Source organism: Sycon ciliatum, chromosome 2 (assembly GCF_964019385.1).
Source record: "Sycon ciliatum chromosome 2, ocSycCili1.1, whole genome shotgun sequence".
In the NCBI taxonomy this organism is placed as follows: Eukaryota; Metazoa; Porifera; class Calcarea; order Leucosolenida; family Sycettidae; genus Sycon; species Sycon ciliatum.
In genome coordinates, this window is record NC_088644.1 from 33,967,620 (window position 1) to 33,983,552 (window position 15,933).

Below are 15,933 nucleotides of genomic sequence, written 5' to 3' on the forward strand. Positions count from 1 at the left end.
CTTCTGAATTCATGCGTACATTCTACACCACCGCAAGGCCGGTCTCAAGGCAGGGCACAGTTGTTTTTGATTCGAGAGCCCCCAGGTTCCCCTCAGATGTGTATGGTATTATGATGCAAAGATCCGCATTACGCTCAACTTGGTTGTATGCAGAGGTGGATCAGGCGTTGCACACTGTGGGGGGGGGGGTATGTACTCTTGGTAAAACCTGTCCGGGAGACCACATTTGGAAGGTCCGTTGAGCGGTCGCCTTAGACAGGTTTCACTGTACTTGTATGTGTGGCCGTGGCAAAGGAATCCGACTCGTGAGTTACATCATGCATGATGCAAAAAGTGGAACTTGGCACTTCTTTCTTACTGGTCATTTTTGGCCACAATTGTACGGGCATGTACAGTAGAGTCGCGCGCCCAAGAACGTTGTTTCCAAGGTTAGCTTGGGACGTTCTTATTTTTCAGCAATCTGGTTGCGTTCTTAGAAACAATACGTACTGGATTATATGTATTCCACAAGCTGCCAGAAAACTAACACCGCCGTCCTTAGAATTTCAGGCTGGACGTTCTTCAGGGCATGATTCTACTGTGTGTACTATGCATGAAGAAGGAAATGCTAAATTACACATCCAGGAGAAGTCAATTGCCATAAGTATCTGATACAAACTCATCAGTGGTCAAGCAGGCATTTTAGTTTTAGATCATGCTTAGAAAAGGAGTAGTAACACAACAGTGCCCGGTTCCAATGGCGTTTTGACAACCCATGTTCTACGTTTAGGTGTACATGCACCAACACAGATGCACAGCCACGCACACACATACCAGGAGCTACCAGTGTCAGTCTCAGCTAAAAGATTTCAATGTCGAACAATGAAAATTGGCCGACAACAACAGATCGTTAAATCACGACATCGTAAGACATTGGTCGAAACAATCACCACCTATTTTCATTTGGAAAGTAGGAAAACAACTAAGTTCTTTAGTGTCAGATAAGCAAGGCTGCTAATCTTGTACCTAGAAAGAAAATGTGAATAGATATCATAAATGCGCAATGAGGTTGCCTAGAGGAAAGATAATGACGGTCGCGGCCAAAACCAGGCGACAATAATCATATTAGTAATTATTAGACTGGCCAAGATGGTGGGAATGGTGGTGGCTCTCATGCGCATAGATCTACTACACACATGTACAACAATTGGTGCCGAGCGGCGGATGGTTTAGCGTGCTGAGCCATAGTTGGCACCACCGGCCTTGCGGACCTCGGACTGTACGAAGGAATAGTTAATCTCGCTCTTCTCGGAGGCAAGCATCTCCTTGGCGAAGTTCTGCCCAATAACAAAGCAGAGGGAAAGTATTTGTTTGTAAAAGCAACACGCATAACCATGCAGAATTGAACCCCCAACAAAAAATCCCCGACACCATCTCGTGTGTTTGTAATTGAAACTGCCCATGCGAGTGTAGACAAGGTGTGAACACTGAGACACGACACAGGACATCGAAGAATAGCACAGTTCGAAGTAAATGAGTGTACAACTAGACATTGTGGTAAGCTCAGCTGGTTGGTCACACGAACAGGCAACTGGATCGTGCAGGACCCAAACTCAGGAATGAGCATCAAGCACTGAACAGACAAAACTCAAGAGATATCTGAAGATTTCGTTGCTCCGGATATGCTCCTTGCGACACAAAAAGTAAGGTCTTGGCTGCGGAGCAGTAAGGTGAGTCTTCTCAATTCGTCGTACAATCAGCAAATTCGAACAGATTAGGCCAAACAAGTGGCCTAACTCGAAGTCATTGCAAGTGGCATGAAAGTATCCTAGTCGAGCCGGATGTCGAATAGAAACAAACAGCCTTCATCAAGGTTCCTTCCCTTAGCTTTCCGGTATGTTGATGTACTCGGATCACGATTTACACGCTACTTGCATTCAGTATAATTTCACTGAGAATCCAGAAAGGACAGTAGATGTACCACAATACATCTGATCCAGGCACGAAATACGGCTAGGCATAGTAACAACCCGACAAAACTCAAAGCCGCAAAAGACGTCCGTGCACCGCCTACCTGGATGACTTTCTTGACCTCAGCCTTGTCGGTGCTCATTTTGGCCTTCTTCAGGGGGCTGACACGCTCACCGATCCAGCAAATGAAGACGAACTTGGAGCGGACGCTCAAGTCATCACCAGTCTGAACGCGAGCGAAGATGTAAAGACGAACTGACTCTACAAACAAAAAGGTAACAAACAATTGACAGAGAGAGTAGGTTGAACTGTTTGGCCACAAGCCATCATGTTGCACGCGCCATGTCAACATCCGGGGCAGTGAAATATACAGAATGTACAAGACCACTGCGGCCTGTTACGAAAAAAAGCACACAGCCACAGCTCACCATCGCAGAATTTAAGAAGATCATCGTAATTCGTTCCAGTCTCTTTTACAACAATGGTATTGCTGCTGTTATACTCGAACGCAGCCCTGTCCAAAGCCAAAGGAGAGGGAGGCAGATTTCGTAAGACGAGGCCGCAACAAACAGCCGATCTCCAGCTAGGCGTCTTACCATGAGGTTTGGGAATCGTCATTTCTGACATCCTGGTAAGCAGCGGACAGACCTTCAACGTCTACTCCACCCATGATTGCGAGAAATGGAAATAGGTGAAAGAGAACTAACAAACAACAACAAACTAAACGGGAAAGAAAAGTAGTTCCACAAGATCTCCGATAACAGTGCGGTGCGCACTTGTATGGCAGTCCAAAGTTTCCGTACGGTGCGTAGAGTATGGCACCGTACGCATGCGCAAATACGAGAAGATGGGATTTCCCCGACGCGATTCTGGGCGCGCCATGCGCCAGTGTACTGCAGTCCCAAATCGGATTGACATTTTTTCAAAGTGCTTTTGAATGCCGACTAAAAATTCTTGTTCACAGCTTCCAGAAGCTACAAGGCCAAAGCTGCGATGAGCTAAGTAAGTTTAGCATTGCGAATGGTACTTGTGGGAAAGAAAGTCTTGTAGCTAGAAGTTATGTCGTCGTTTGGCCCTGCGTTGCCAGCTAGTATGGACGAAAAGGAGGAAAAATTCGAAAACGTTTCTGCTGTGAAAACTGTTGGGGCGAGCACACGTCAGGAGTATGTCTCAGATGAAGAAAGTGAAGACGACAGCTATGGCCCAGCTCTACCACCAGGATTGGCTGGAAACAGCGGCTCATCTCCCAATGTTGTTGGACCTATGCTACCACCTCATCTGATGCAGAGCAACGCAAATGCCGAATCCGGTATGTGTACTACCACTATTTTTATAGTGTTGAACACACGTGTGGTTCGAATGCTTTACTAATAATTCATAACAGCATCATGGAAAACAGCAACGGAGATATATAACCGATAGATGAGGAACACGAACTCAAAACTCTTGAAATTTTCTCAAACTTACTCAAGCTTACTCTAAGAAAAGGAGAAGCGAACTCCATGGCTATACTGAAGGGAAACGGTGGGTAAGGGGTCGTCGCAAAAGTTTTTTTGGCGTCCCTGAAACGTACATCGTTCATTTCGTACTCGACCCCCCCCCCCCCCCCCCCCGGCCCCCCTCCCTCTGGAACGAACACAGCTTGCTATGCTGGACGACGAAAATCGTATGCATGTACATGTCATATGTACAGTGTCGGTCGACTTGCGATTCTGGAACTATTTGCTAACTGCTCAGATCCAGCTGCGTTACGCTCAGACCCAGCTACATTACGCTTTTAAATGTCCGGATGCAGCAGCCGATGGCGTATCACCACAGCCGTCAATGCCGCACGCCCAGCCGTGCCTGCACTCCACGCCGAGGTGTTCCCCAGCAAGACACCGGAAGCACAAACCAGCTGTCTTTACCAAAGCCCATCGCTTCGGTTGCGGTGTTGCTTTGAAGTCCGCGCAACTCCATAGTGAGTGACTTCCGGAACACAATGGACATCGATCAGCAGTGCCTTGGTTCTCCACCCAGAACGAGCGATGCGGCCGTCCGCTGGCTTGTTGGCTGACGTGGCTGTCAACTTTCCAGCCGTGGGTTTGCCTGCCGCTGTTGTTCTCTGTGATGCCGTGCACCATCTCTAAAGCCGCCACTTGGTACTCGGCCTCCTGCCTCAGCCACTCCAGGAGCGATAGCACGAATTCTTGCCACCGGTGGTTACACAAATCTGGACTCATGGAAAACTATTGGCCTTTTCCTATGAACATGAACACTCAATCTGCGTATGTACATGAACATGTAGCTTTATCGGTTGTCTTATTGTTCACATTGTTTCTCTTTGTCAACAGAAGAAAGTGACGCAGATGCCGAAGATGCAACTGCTGACGACGCCGGTGACAACACTGCTGGCGAAGATATCAATGGCGAGGACGATGCAGACATTGCCATTGGTCCATTGCCGCCATCCATCGCCGTGAGTGTGTGTGTGTGTGTGTTGCATTGTGCTTGCTTTCCGCTCTCATGTACCCGTACCCAGTGTGTATACGTTGTGGCCCATGACCAGTTTCGGGTTCAAAAGATCGTCATGTTTAGACCTGCGATTGCACCGAATATGGCTGTGGTGAAATAGAATTAAACGTGGAATCAAGTTGAACAGGGCCCCCGCTATGCTTGGTCATTACCTAGGCCATCCCACGTGTTATTTGAATGGATAGAAATGTCTGCGATATGGATACGAAACTAGGTCATCATACCAACAACTCAATTTGCGCGGCTAGTTGAGCACCACCTGGCTCACGGGGGTGAGTCCAATCCCAGGCAGGCGCTCACTGGGATTCAAACCTGCACTGATGCATTTAATATAGTCCTTCGATACATATCACTTTCTTCCAAGTCGTTTCACACGATGATCCTGTTGTCACAATCCCTATTTTAGTATGTGGGTGAATGCCGGCCCTCCGCTTACCCCTGGTACGGTGCGGCACATGTACAAGATATTGTATGTTTTCACCGCTGCTCGTACCACAAATCGTGGTCATTTGCGTGATCAGTCTCGTGAATACGGTCGTCCTACAAAGCGTTTAGGACCCACGGTGCTACGTAACATCTTTTGCATAGCTTCAGGAATAAAACACGGTTTGAAGTATCACATGTTTGCATGAACCCTACACTACACACACATCTGTGACTCTCTCCTCCAAACAAACATGTCCCTTGTCCGAACTCCTTCTGATAATCAATACTCTCCTGTAATGCTATGGGCAGTGGACGTTCACCATGAGTTAACAAACTATTTGTTGATATCACCTTTTCTCCTCTTCCCTGTGTGCTGCAGGGCGGTGCAACTGCAGACTACAGCTTGGAGCGGCGGGTTGAAGCGCGCGCGGAAAAGATGCGCCAGAAGCTCGCTCCAAAGGTACACGTTTAGTCGTGCACAATCAAGCACAACGCTCTCGACTATCATTGCACTTGAATAGCTATTTAGTGTCAAGTTGCTGTTATTAGTTTTCTCTAGATTTTTTTGTCACGAAATACAGACATATATCCCATTTACCACCGTAAATCAGACATATATCCCATTTCCCACCGTAAATCTGATCATCGTAGTATAAGCTGCATCACTGACTTTTTTGGGCGAATTGCTGGTGTTTAAAGTGCGGCTTATACTCCGGAAAGTACGGTATGCCTTACTCAACCGTACGCAAGGTTCCAGACTTTTGTGTCCCGTAAGGTCCGGGCTCCCGATTGTGACATGTATGGCATGCCTGTTCCACAAAAGTCATGAAATGGGTATGACGTAGTACTTCGAAGTACCTTCACCTGTAGTTCCTGTACAGCCTGGAAGACTCATTCGGTGCATGTTGTGTTAAACGGTCTGTTTTCTGCTCGTAGAAAGAGGAATTGCAACGAGAAGAATGGATGACGGCGCTTCCGTCGAACAAAAAGTCGCTAGGTCTAGGTAAGTCCTCGACTCGGTTGTTGTGTATCCTCCTATGAATCCCACCAGTGTGTAGACGCAGTGACTAATACTGACTATCCAGGTGACGTCAACGGTCATCAATCAATCTACTCCATGTTGTGCACATTTCATCCACACATGGACAACATGTACTAAGATGGAGATTGAATATAGCAACCTTGTATAACAAGAGATTGAGGTTTACCACTTATTTCTGTTGCCCAAGTCCTGTAGAAGTCTTTTCTGAAAGTCGAGTATTTAGCGACAGACTGAATAATTATAGTGACTGTTTTGCATCTCCTGAAAGAGTGGAATTGCATGCTCGCTGTGTGGCCTCCAGTCAATCCGACATGTTGTGTCGATGCTGTACAAACCTCTCTAGCATTCTGAGCCACTACTGAATATGGACTCAAGCCTGTGATATGTTGTGTTGGACGTGCTATGAAACCGCTGTAACCTTGCGAGCCACTAACATTGCGGAACGTGAACTAGCATATGAGAGTCACCCGTCTCTTTGCTATCAGTGACCAATACATCTCAATTATCTTCCGCTTGTATTAGGTTTGACCAACCGGCAGTTCAAAGGCTCGTCATCGTACGTCAAAAACGAAGATAGGTCCGTTTGGACGGATACACCGGCTGATCGTGAGCGCAAGGCGCAGGAGGTGAGGCTGAGTGAATGCCTGTGACAGGCTGTAATCCGGATAGCTCTTCCTCTGTCCTTTGCCCTGTTGTCACAACCTGTTTCTGGGAGTTAGTTGTAGTGGTCACTGGTCAGCTCTCCCGAGGTGTCAATTTCTTGCGTATGCATATGTTTGTCGTTCACGTGTTCTAGGGACAAAGTGAGAAGGAGAAAAAGAAGAAGAAGTCAAATCCAGACGCCATTCCGGAGTCAGTTCGTCAGCGGAATGAGGAGCTGCGTAAGCAGACGGAAGAGTATAATGTAAGTCCATGTACTTATGTGTACAGCAACGCTACTTCCACGCTCACTCTGGTCTGGTTTTAACTAGTAATTGCCCTTTGTTTACACACACACACACACACACACACACACACACACACACACACACACACACACACACACACACACACACACACACAGGTACTCCATCGTTTAGGCGATGGCCTGTGGAGAATCCATAACTACAAATACACACACACACGCGCGCGCGCGCGCAGGTGCATGCCTTGTTGTGCAATGGTATGACCATCTATCTATGTACCGGTATTCTCGCTGCAACTCGTCTTGCGGAAACCGTCACAGCACTCTCCATCGATGCTTGTGTTCATTTACCTGTATCCTATGCTTCTGCAGAGCCTTCATCGCGGTCAAAGCCTAGTCACGATGCACCAGAAGAAGCGCAAGGCCGTAAGTGTGGGACCGTCTAGCTTGTCATGCCGTTGGGTTTTGCTATGTGCTGTGCATGGTGAAGTGTGTACACACGCCAGCAAGCGTCCTTAACTCCAAGAGTGTGCAACTCTGATCCCCGAGGTATGGATGCTCTGCGCGGCACGCTGCCTTCATTACGTAGTGAACTGACGAACAACCAGCCTGGATTTGAGTTTTCCTGCGGTTTAGCCGCACCGATTTCAGGCGCTATATGGTAAGATCAGAGGAAGTGCCTGTGCGTGACGCATCACATACAAACCCATCCGAAGTCTCCAAGGAAAGCTGGCTTGGGACTACTTCAAGTAGGTGGAAGCAGGAGACCGTAGCAGATCAATGACGCAATGGCCCACAGTTCAATGCTATGTAATGTGGGAAGTGTGCCGTGCCAGACCCTATATGCAGAGTTGCACGCTCTTGGGATTATGTACTTTCGACGCTAGTGTGACATGACCTAACCTCTTCACCTCATTCCTGTTTGGCGACAGACGTGTACTTGTACCAAAAGCGAGAACACAGTGTGCCAAGCACATAGACCCTTGTTTTCATGTACTGACTGCATGTGTGACCAAATGCTGAGGATCATGGTAGATCCCTGGAACTTCTGTGATAAAGTGCAGACTTGATGGATCAGCTTCTTATGTGTTGTTGCCATTGACTACCATCTGTGTGTGCCTGTGTCGGTTATTTTGCTTTTGCCAGGATCTTGAAATGGGCATTGGTCCGAAGAAAACCGTCCTCCAACCGTTTGACCCAGAGCGAGATATGAAGCCAGAAATTACGCTGAGCTCATCCGCCAGACAGAAGGTGATTGCCAGCTCGAAAAAGCTCGACACCCGATTTGAACGCAGCACCCAAGGCCACTACTTATGAACTCTTGTTCTGCTCCAGTTAAATGTGCTCGGATAACGTGTTGGATGGTGTGTGTTTTCATTTCAGAATTTCAGCATACTCTGCTACCCCCCTCAGACTTAGTTGTTACCCATTATTTTTATTTGTACGTAATTCTATACCTGATTTCCCCCTACAAGACAAGTAGAACAGGATAAATAATTCGTTGTGACTCAGAGTTTCACGCACGAGGCGACCATCAGACAGAGGCAGACAGCACTTTTGATTTCCTCTACACATTGTCTGCAGTGATCCACAGAGAGTGGTGGCGTGCCTACGGATGCGGAAAACTCGGCCTCCAGCCGAGTCTAGCACGAACCGTGATTTTTGTCCGCAGTGTCATTCTGGATGTGATGCTGTTCTGCAGTGGGTTCACTGTCCTATGACTACTATCACATGCACGTCGGGACGCACGCAAGCACAACACACACCCCAGACGTACTGTGAAATTGCATGATTGTTCGTTCCATATAACTTTTATTCCTTTTTTTTTTTTTAAATTTGGAAGCTTTCATGAGACCAAAATTTAATGTTTTCTATTCCAGTGCCAGCATGGTGTTAAAAAAGAGAGTTACTGGTGCTAAACACTTATTGTTTTGAAGACGTTGAAACCACTGAGTGCTGTTGAGACCATCAGGCCTGGGATCTGGGGATGCCAATGTAATTCCTTTATGTCCTTTTGGCCTTGATGAATGAAGAGCAATGCAGGGGGAACCTCATCACCACCAGCCATGGGCTTGCCTGCTTCCTTATCGGTCTCCAGGGACAAGTCCCACTGGACTAGCTGATCGTCCGCACCACTGGACGCAAACACACTGCTCTCGGATGGCAGCCATTCCACAGATGTGATGGCAGCCGTGTGATGCTTGAATTCTGCTATCGGCTGCCCGTCGCTTAGCTGCCGGAGATCCCAGGTACGTAGCACCCCGTCGTCACCACCCGTCACAAAGAACGGCGCCTTGCGGTTCCACGACAGCACGTTAACGTCCGCCGAGTGTGCGTTCTCCACTGTGATCATGCATGCTTTGCTTGGTTTGGCTCGCACATCCCATACACGAACGCTCTGATCGGAACTGCACGATGCCAGGACATGTGCCTGGTCAGGACTCCACTGCAAGTCTTCGACGGATGACTTGTGGCTGGCGAGAGCATGCTGATTTACATTCCATTTGCCAGCCTCATCGGGTTCCCAGATGTGAATGTGATGGTGGCAATCTCCGGATGCAAGTCGTCCGCCGACAACAGGAGACCAATCGAGCGCAAAACCTTCACGTTGATGACGGAAGGTGAACAATGGAGTGCCAGGCAGGTCGTGGACATTGGCTTTCTTCTTCTTGGAGCCACCGGATGCGATTGGATTGTCCACACGCTGTAGCATGGATGTCGTGTCCCACAGGTGAACGTGGCCGGTTTCGGCAAACGTCGCCACAACTTGTCGGTTCTCCACGCACGCACAGCGCACACGGTTCACAGGTCCGGTGTGTTTTACACGCGCCATGCACATCTCTGCTGTACTCTCATCATCGCTGTCCTCATCATCATCCTCATCGTCGTCATCTTCACTAGCCTGCTTGGTTCGTTCCATGCCATGCAGTTTCATCAGCATCAAATGGTTCTGTTTGGATGCTTCTGCTTGAGTACCGGCCACGACGAACGCAGTCATGGGATATTCGGAACGAGCGTCCCCAAGAGCATCCTTGACAAAATCAAAACTCAGGCACGGTGCCTCCGTCTGAGCAGCGTGGTATAGGTGATAAGCAGTACTGTCATAAACCAGTTCCTCGTTCTCCTCAATTGGTTTTCCTGGCAAATAGACATCACCAGCATCCATGGCTTCATCCTCAGATTCCGATCCAGAGGAAGACATTGCTTCATCCTCAGATGGAGAGGAAGACATTGTTACCTAGACCTACTGCTACACATCAACAGCCAACAAAATGCAAAGCGAATCAAGGAGATCACGCTGTATCCATGTACCATGCATGATGTACCGTAAAATCGAAAATCGAAAAATCTTTGAAGAATATGATTCTATCTTTTTGGCCACAAAATATTTTACAAGTGAAAAAAATGAGCGCGCATGCACGTGCTCGCGCCTCGCGGTGCGGCGGCGCTCGCGGAATGCGCGGCCGCGGAAGTCGTAAAGCATGGCATAGCGCTAGCGGTCATTTGGATCACGGGAGCGGATCTGATTTATTCCGAGGCTTCGAAGCTTCCTCGATCGAGGCAGCTACATGTACCTCTCCTGGCTGTAGCTTGGATCAGGGAGATGGCTTGGATCCGATGGCCCTTGCGGCCTTGGCCTTGGGGTAGTTATCATTATCGTTGGGACTTAATCTTTATTATATTCGTCTTCTGAAGCAAGTATTAGTTCTGGCACCAGATACTGATGGAAGTGTCACACTGACAGTCTGTATCGATTCGAGACAGAACCAGTAGTAGTAGTAGTAGTAGTAGTAGTAGTAGTAGTAGAATTTATAACCAGTCTGTGCTACCGCCCGGTTGACGATTCAGTCAAGTACTACACTCCTACACGGCTACAGTCATGTAGAGAGAAATAAATAAAAGAAGCTACCACATACAGTAAAACCTGTGACTACCGACCACCCCTTGGTGCCAGCAAAAACGGTCTTTAGTAGCAGGTGGTCTTTAGTTAGAGGTTTGCACCACGCGACCATAATGGATCCCATTATATGATATGTATATCAAAATGCAGCTAATACAATTCCCCAAGACTTGCGGAATGCCATTCTTATTTCAGGTCAAACAACACTTGGAGAGAAAGACGGAGAGAGACAGAGAGAGAGAGAGAAGATTAATTTTTTTGCGGACATCAAATTCAGCTTCTACTTCTGAAGCCAGGAGTCAAACGTTCCCTGTGGAAGTTTCGTTTTGGGCTGGGCTTCAAATTTGTTCATACGATCAATCGAATTGACTGTCCTTGTTGCGACTTCTCGATTGCTTGAATGCGATCCTCCAGCATCAGGACCTTGAGGTGCTGCTTTGTTTCTGGATTCCTTGATGCTATCGTCGATTCGTCTGTATGACTGGGGTGACAGATCCGCTCAGTCTTCCTTTCTCCTCCGAGTAGTATAACATCGATCAGAGAGCGCTTTCGATGCGCGTTTCCTATCATGTTTATTCTTGACATCGCTTGAAATTCTGACAGGTGTAGTGCAGTCCACACCGACTCCACAGAGAGTCAGTCAAAATGACCTGCGTTCATTTCTTCAGCTGTGGTATCGAAAGATTCCTTTCCGGACCACGGAAAATCATCAAAATTTCAAGAAGGAGCTTCGAGCAACATTTGATTTCCTACATCGCGGTCGCTAGTTACGGGTCAAAAATCGTCTTTGGGACAAGAAAAGGCGGTCGCTGGTCGCGTTCAGCAGGTAGTCGCTAGTCACAGTGAATTTTGAATGTGAGACCGTCCGTACCTGGCGAAGTGGTCTGTAGTACCAGGCTGGTCGCTAGTCACGGTGGTCTTTAGTTAATGTTCTACTGTAGTCTGTAGTCACATTTGGCAATACATACCTCAGACTCTGCTGATGCTTTCATCCTGTCGCCAAGAGTACATAACATGGTTGTGTACTCTTGCTGTCGCATAATATAGTAATAGTTTTTTTCTCGTTTTGTGTGTACTGAACAGGCACTTGATCTTCAGAAGAGGACATTTGTGAAGCATTCCAAAGTATTCAGCGACACGTTGAAGAAGTACTTCCGAGATGCAAGGTATGAAAGGAGCAGAGTAGACTGAGCTCTGCTTACTTCTGCTGACATGCTGCTCACGGCCAGTGGAGCTATCCCGTTTAGATGGTCATGCTCTGTAACACCAGACTGTCGACCAACAGTACCGTTAGGCGTTAGCTGGCAATGTCCTATTTCCATTTTGAGGTTGGGTGATGTACATAGTCATGTGTGTGTGTGGGGGGGGGGGGGGATTTCAAGTTTATGACCAGAAGCTAGACGAAATGCATGCTACTTCCACCGGGCCATATTCCTCACTTGAACATTGCATCTTTGCAGGCACAGCAATTACCTGATACGGGGTGGCACCTTATAATAATGGTCCAAAGATGCTAGTAATAAAGCATTTTAGAGGGGATCGTATGAGGCATATTACAAAATAGTGAAAATACTATGGCACCAGTCCATGGACAACCGAGGGCAAAATTCACTTTGGACATAGTTGCTAGCGCTCTGACCGGAGCATGTCACGCGGCGGCCATTCTGAGAATTGCTAAAATTGCACATATGCAATGCACTGGACATATATAGTCTTGAATTGTTCGCCATTACTTTGCCTTGCAAAGACCTCGTCTCAACAATAGTTTCGAGCTAATATCCAACCGAAAGCACTGTTGCAGACCGTTTTCTTGGGTCCTATCCGGCGTTAGGACGGCATGCAAGCTATCATTAGTCTTGTCCTTCTCCATGTTTGTTGTATTCTGTAAGCATATTTTACAGGCTCCCATGCCACTATCTGCCTTGAATCATAATGCTGCTCCTGAATGAGGTTACTAGTTTTGATGCAAGTACCGGAACATGACATACTTTCGGCCTACTGGTATGCTTGATGTCAATACCAGCATATCTGTGTGTGTGTGTGTGTGTGAATTTCTTCAGAACGGATGACGTGTTCGTGAGCGCCAATCGCTTGATAAACCAGACCAACACGCTGCTCCGCCTGTTTCGCATGGCCAGTGGACAGCCATAGTCATGAGCCTGCCTGCTGAATGGCTACCGTTGTCATGTTGCACAACCGACGTCAATCCTTATAGACAAATTATAATATTCTAAATTTAAGTTATGGAATTTGATAGTATTTTACGTGGAAATCAGTCTCGAATTAGAACATTCTGGCTTCTTTATTGTCCCCTTGAAGGCATTCACTGTAAATATTGAAATCCCAAGCTCACTGTGTTGATTTCGAGATAAAGTAGTGCTGCACAAAAAGTTGAAGCACCGTAAGATTCGTGTTCAAAATGATAGTGACGTGAGCCTGTTCACAGTCTGTAGCCCATAGACGTACACACTATTTGTGTGTATTATACACGATCATCAGGCAACAATGCATGCCATGATGACTGACGTCATCAATACAAGTCTTGTACTCATTCTCCCTCTGCATGACCAGATGACACCAACCAGTTACCAGGTTACCTAGTGCAAGGCAAGAGCTCCCATCTTTACAGACTTTAGTACATGACTGTACTAGTACTAGTACTCGTAGACTTTACTCTTGACACTGATAAAAGACTGCCAGGAAGAAGATGCACGTGATCAATAATCTTAATGAAGTGATACCCCCGACACAAACTGCACAAACAAGTGTGACATTCTTTGAAAGTTTACTTTTGGCTGACCGGTTTCACTACTAGGAGTAGATCATCAGAGTGAAGAGTAAAGTGGAACGAAACACAATTTTATGCTCCCACTAGGTGGGTAGAAAATGTATTGACACATGTGGGCCACCAAAACGCTAGGGGCCCCAAGGGCATTGGGAAATGCTACGGTAATACGGTCATGCAATGATTGCACAAGGTGTATGTGTGTCATGTGTCATGAATGAAGTGCGCATGCAACTATGAGTACTATATTCATGAGGTGAATTGAATTTTAGGCGGGATCCAAAGCTTGGACCCCGCCTAAATGCAGGCGACTAAGCCTGCAAACAATGAAAGTATGGAGAATGGAGAAAAGAGAACAAACATTTGAAAATGTTTATCAGAAACCAGCTTCAGTGAAACAATTGTTTCGTTTTGCGATAGAAGATCTCAACATTGGAAGAGGAGAAAGATTCTGTTAATATCGTTCTAAGACGATTTCTTGCAAAATGCGGGTGATAGGAAGTAACAAATGTAATTGTATTCCTGTTGTGGCTGGTCTTCGCTTTCTTGGCAGCAGAATGATGTGTAACACGAGGTTCAATATTCATGAAGATAGGAGCCAAGAAATGTGGAGGATAGCCTCTGAGCCTAAGTCTGCACCAAAAACGCTCACGGATAGTAAGAACATCAGACAATCTTGAATTAGTTCTATTATATCGACAGAGTTCTGCAATGATAAATGAGCGGAAGTTTGATTTTGGGTGATCTGACTTATACGGAATGTAAAGATAAGCATTCCTGGGTTTCTGATATGTACGATACAGGACATTACAATTAGTCTCTGATTTGTCTAAGAAGAGTTCTAAATCTAGAAAGACACATTCATCGCTAACATTTGACCAGGTGAGGTTAATGTCAGGTAAATCTGAATAGAGAGACTGTTGCAAGGATTCTATGCTGAGCTTATCATCTATGACTAGGAAGAGGTCGTCAATAAATCTTTCAAAAAGATAGATGGAAGCTTTAAAGATAGACAGTGTTTTCTTTTCGTGGATGAAAAGGAAGGCATTTGCTACATTGACCGCCATGGGAGTGCCCATGGCCATGCCATGTTCTTGATGATACAAAACGTTTTCAAATTTGAAATAGTTGTTTTTCAGAACAAAGGCAATGAGTGCAATCAAAAGAGGCCGCAATGGATGCTCAGCATCTTTCAAAAACTCATCAATTGCAGAAATTGTATCGTGCCAATTCATGTTTGTGTAAAGACTGACAACATCAGCTGTAACTACTTTGCTGTTTGCAGGGAAATGTGTATTTGCAAGTTTAGAGATTAGACTATCTGTGTCAGCAAGTACAGTGTTGGCAGTTTCATGAATGATGTTTTTAAGGTGAAAATCTATAAATCTAGAAGACGGGGAGGTGCAGTATCCAATGCAAGAGACAATTGGTCTACCGGGTACTAAGCCGTCAACAAGTTTTTTGTGGATTTTCGGAAGCATATAGAATTTAGCTGGTTTAAAAGGGAAAGAGCTAAATAATGCAGTGACATCACGTTCAGAAAGTAGGGCAGAGTGTACTTTACAAATTTCTGAGAGGTCACGGTGTAGAGAATCATGCAGTGCTTGGTTATCTGAAGATACTGGAGAATAATATTTTCTGTCAGCTAGCTGGCGAAGGCCTTCTGCTATGTAATCTTCTTTGTTTAAAACAACAGTGCCAAGATTTTTATCTGCTTTAGAAATAACAATATCTGGTCTGTTTTTTAATAAGAGATACGCTGATAATTCGCTAGGGGTTAGATTATGTTTACGTCTTTCTTAATGAATCTTAATGAAGTGATACCCCCGACACAAACTGCACAAACAAGTGTGACATTCTTTGAAAGTTTACTTTTGGCTGACCGGTTTCACTACTAGGAGTAGATCATCAGAGTGAAGAGTAAAGTGGAAGGAAACACAATTTTATGCTCCCACTAGGTGGGTAGAAAATGTATTGACACATGTGGGCCACCAAAACGCTAGGGGCCCCAAGGGCATTGGGAAATGCTACGGTAATACGGTCATGCAATGATTGCACAAGGTGTATGTGTGTCATGTGTCATGAATGAAGTGCGCATGCAACTATGAGTACTATATTCATGAGGTGAATTGAATTTTAGGCGGGATCCAAAGCTTGGACCCCGCCTAAATGCAGGCGACTAAGCCTGCAAACAATGAAAGTATGGAGAATGGAGAAAAGAGAACAAACATTTGAAAATGTTTATCAGAAACCAGCTTCAGTGAAACAATTGTTTCGTTTTGCGATAGAAGATCTCAACATTGGAAGAGGAGAAAGATTCTGTTAATATCGTTCTAAGACGATTTCTTGCAAAATGCGGGTGATAGGAAGTAACAAATGTAATTGTATTCCTGTTGTGGCTGGTCTTCGCT

General features: G+C 46.1%; 3 protein-coding genes and 1 long non-coding RNA gene across 5 annotated transcripts; 2 read left to right on the plus strand and 2 right to left on the minus strand.

Annotated features, from left to right (window-relative positions):
- Nucleotides 1–828: 828 nt before the first annotated feature.
- On the minus strand, nucleotides 829–2,703 carry LOC135810850 (coactosin-like protein). The gene is made up of 4 exons (XM_065324272.1): nucleotides 2,547–2,703; nucleotides 2,379–2,464; nucleotides 2,054–2,211; nucleotides 829–1,316 (listed from the first exon to the last, which is right to left on the minus strand). The coding sequence occupies exons 1-4, from the start codon at nucleotides 2,618–2,620 to the stop codon at nucleotides 1,209–1,211; spliced, it is 426 nt and encodes a 141-aa protein (XP_065180344.1). The 5' UTR covers nucleotides 2,621–2,703; the 3' UTR covers nucleotides 829–1,208.
- A 225-nt stretch (nucleotides 2,704–2,928) lies between these two features.
- LOC135809777 (GPALPP motifs-containing protein 1-like) lies at nucleotides 2,929–8,756 on the plus strand. Of its 2 annotated transcripts, none has more exons than XM_065323206.1 (8): nucleotides 2,929–3,259; nucleotides 4,287–4,408; nucleotides 5,270–5,350; nucleotides 5,827–5,893; nucleotides 6,455–6,558; nucleotides 6,729–6,836; nucleotides 7,209–7,262; nucleotides 7,983–8,756. In XM_065323206.1, exons 1-8 carry the CDS (start codon nucleotides 3,010–3,012, stop codon nucleotides 8,151–8,153), a joined length of 957 nt encoding a protein of 318 aa, XP_065179278.1. In that variant the 5' UTR covers nucleotides 2,929–3,009; the 3' UTR covers nucleotides 8,154–8,756. The 2 variants fall into 2 exon arrangements, with proteins under 2 accessions (XP_065179278.1, XP_065179276.1); XM_065323204.1 differs by having other exon boundaries at nucleotides 2,934–3,259; nucleotides 4,284–4,408.
- LOC135809776 (glutamate-rich WD repeat-containing protein 1-like) lies at nucleotides 8,629–10,091 on the minus strand. The gene has a single exon (XM_065323203.1). It carries the CDS (start codon nucleotides 10,066–10,068, stop codon nucleotides 8,752–8,754), a length of 1,317 nt encoding a protein of 438 aa, XP_065179275.1. The 5' UTR covers nucleotides 10,069–10,091; the 3' UTR covers nucleotides 8,629–8,751.
- A 1,720-nt stretch (nucleotides 10,092–11,811) lies between these two features.
- LOC135810852 (uncharacterized) lies at nucleotides 11,812–13,160 on the plus strand. The gene is made up of 2 exons (XR_010552423.1): nucleotides 11,812–11,903; nucleotides 12,798–13,160. It is a non-coding gene; the product is annotated as an uncharacterized LOC135810852 (long non-coding RNA).
- The last annotated feature ends 2,773 nt before the right edge of the window (nucleotides 13,161–15,933 follow it).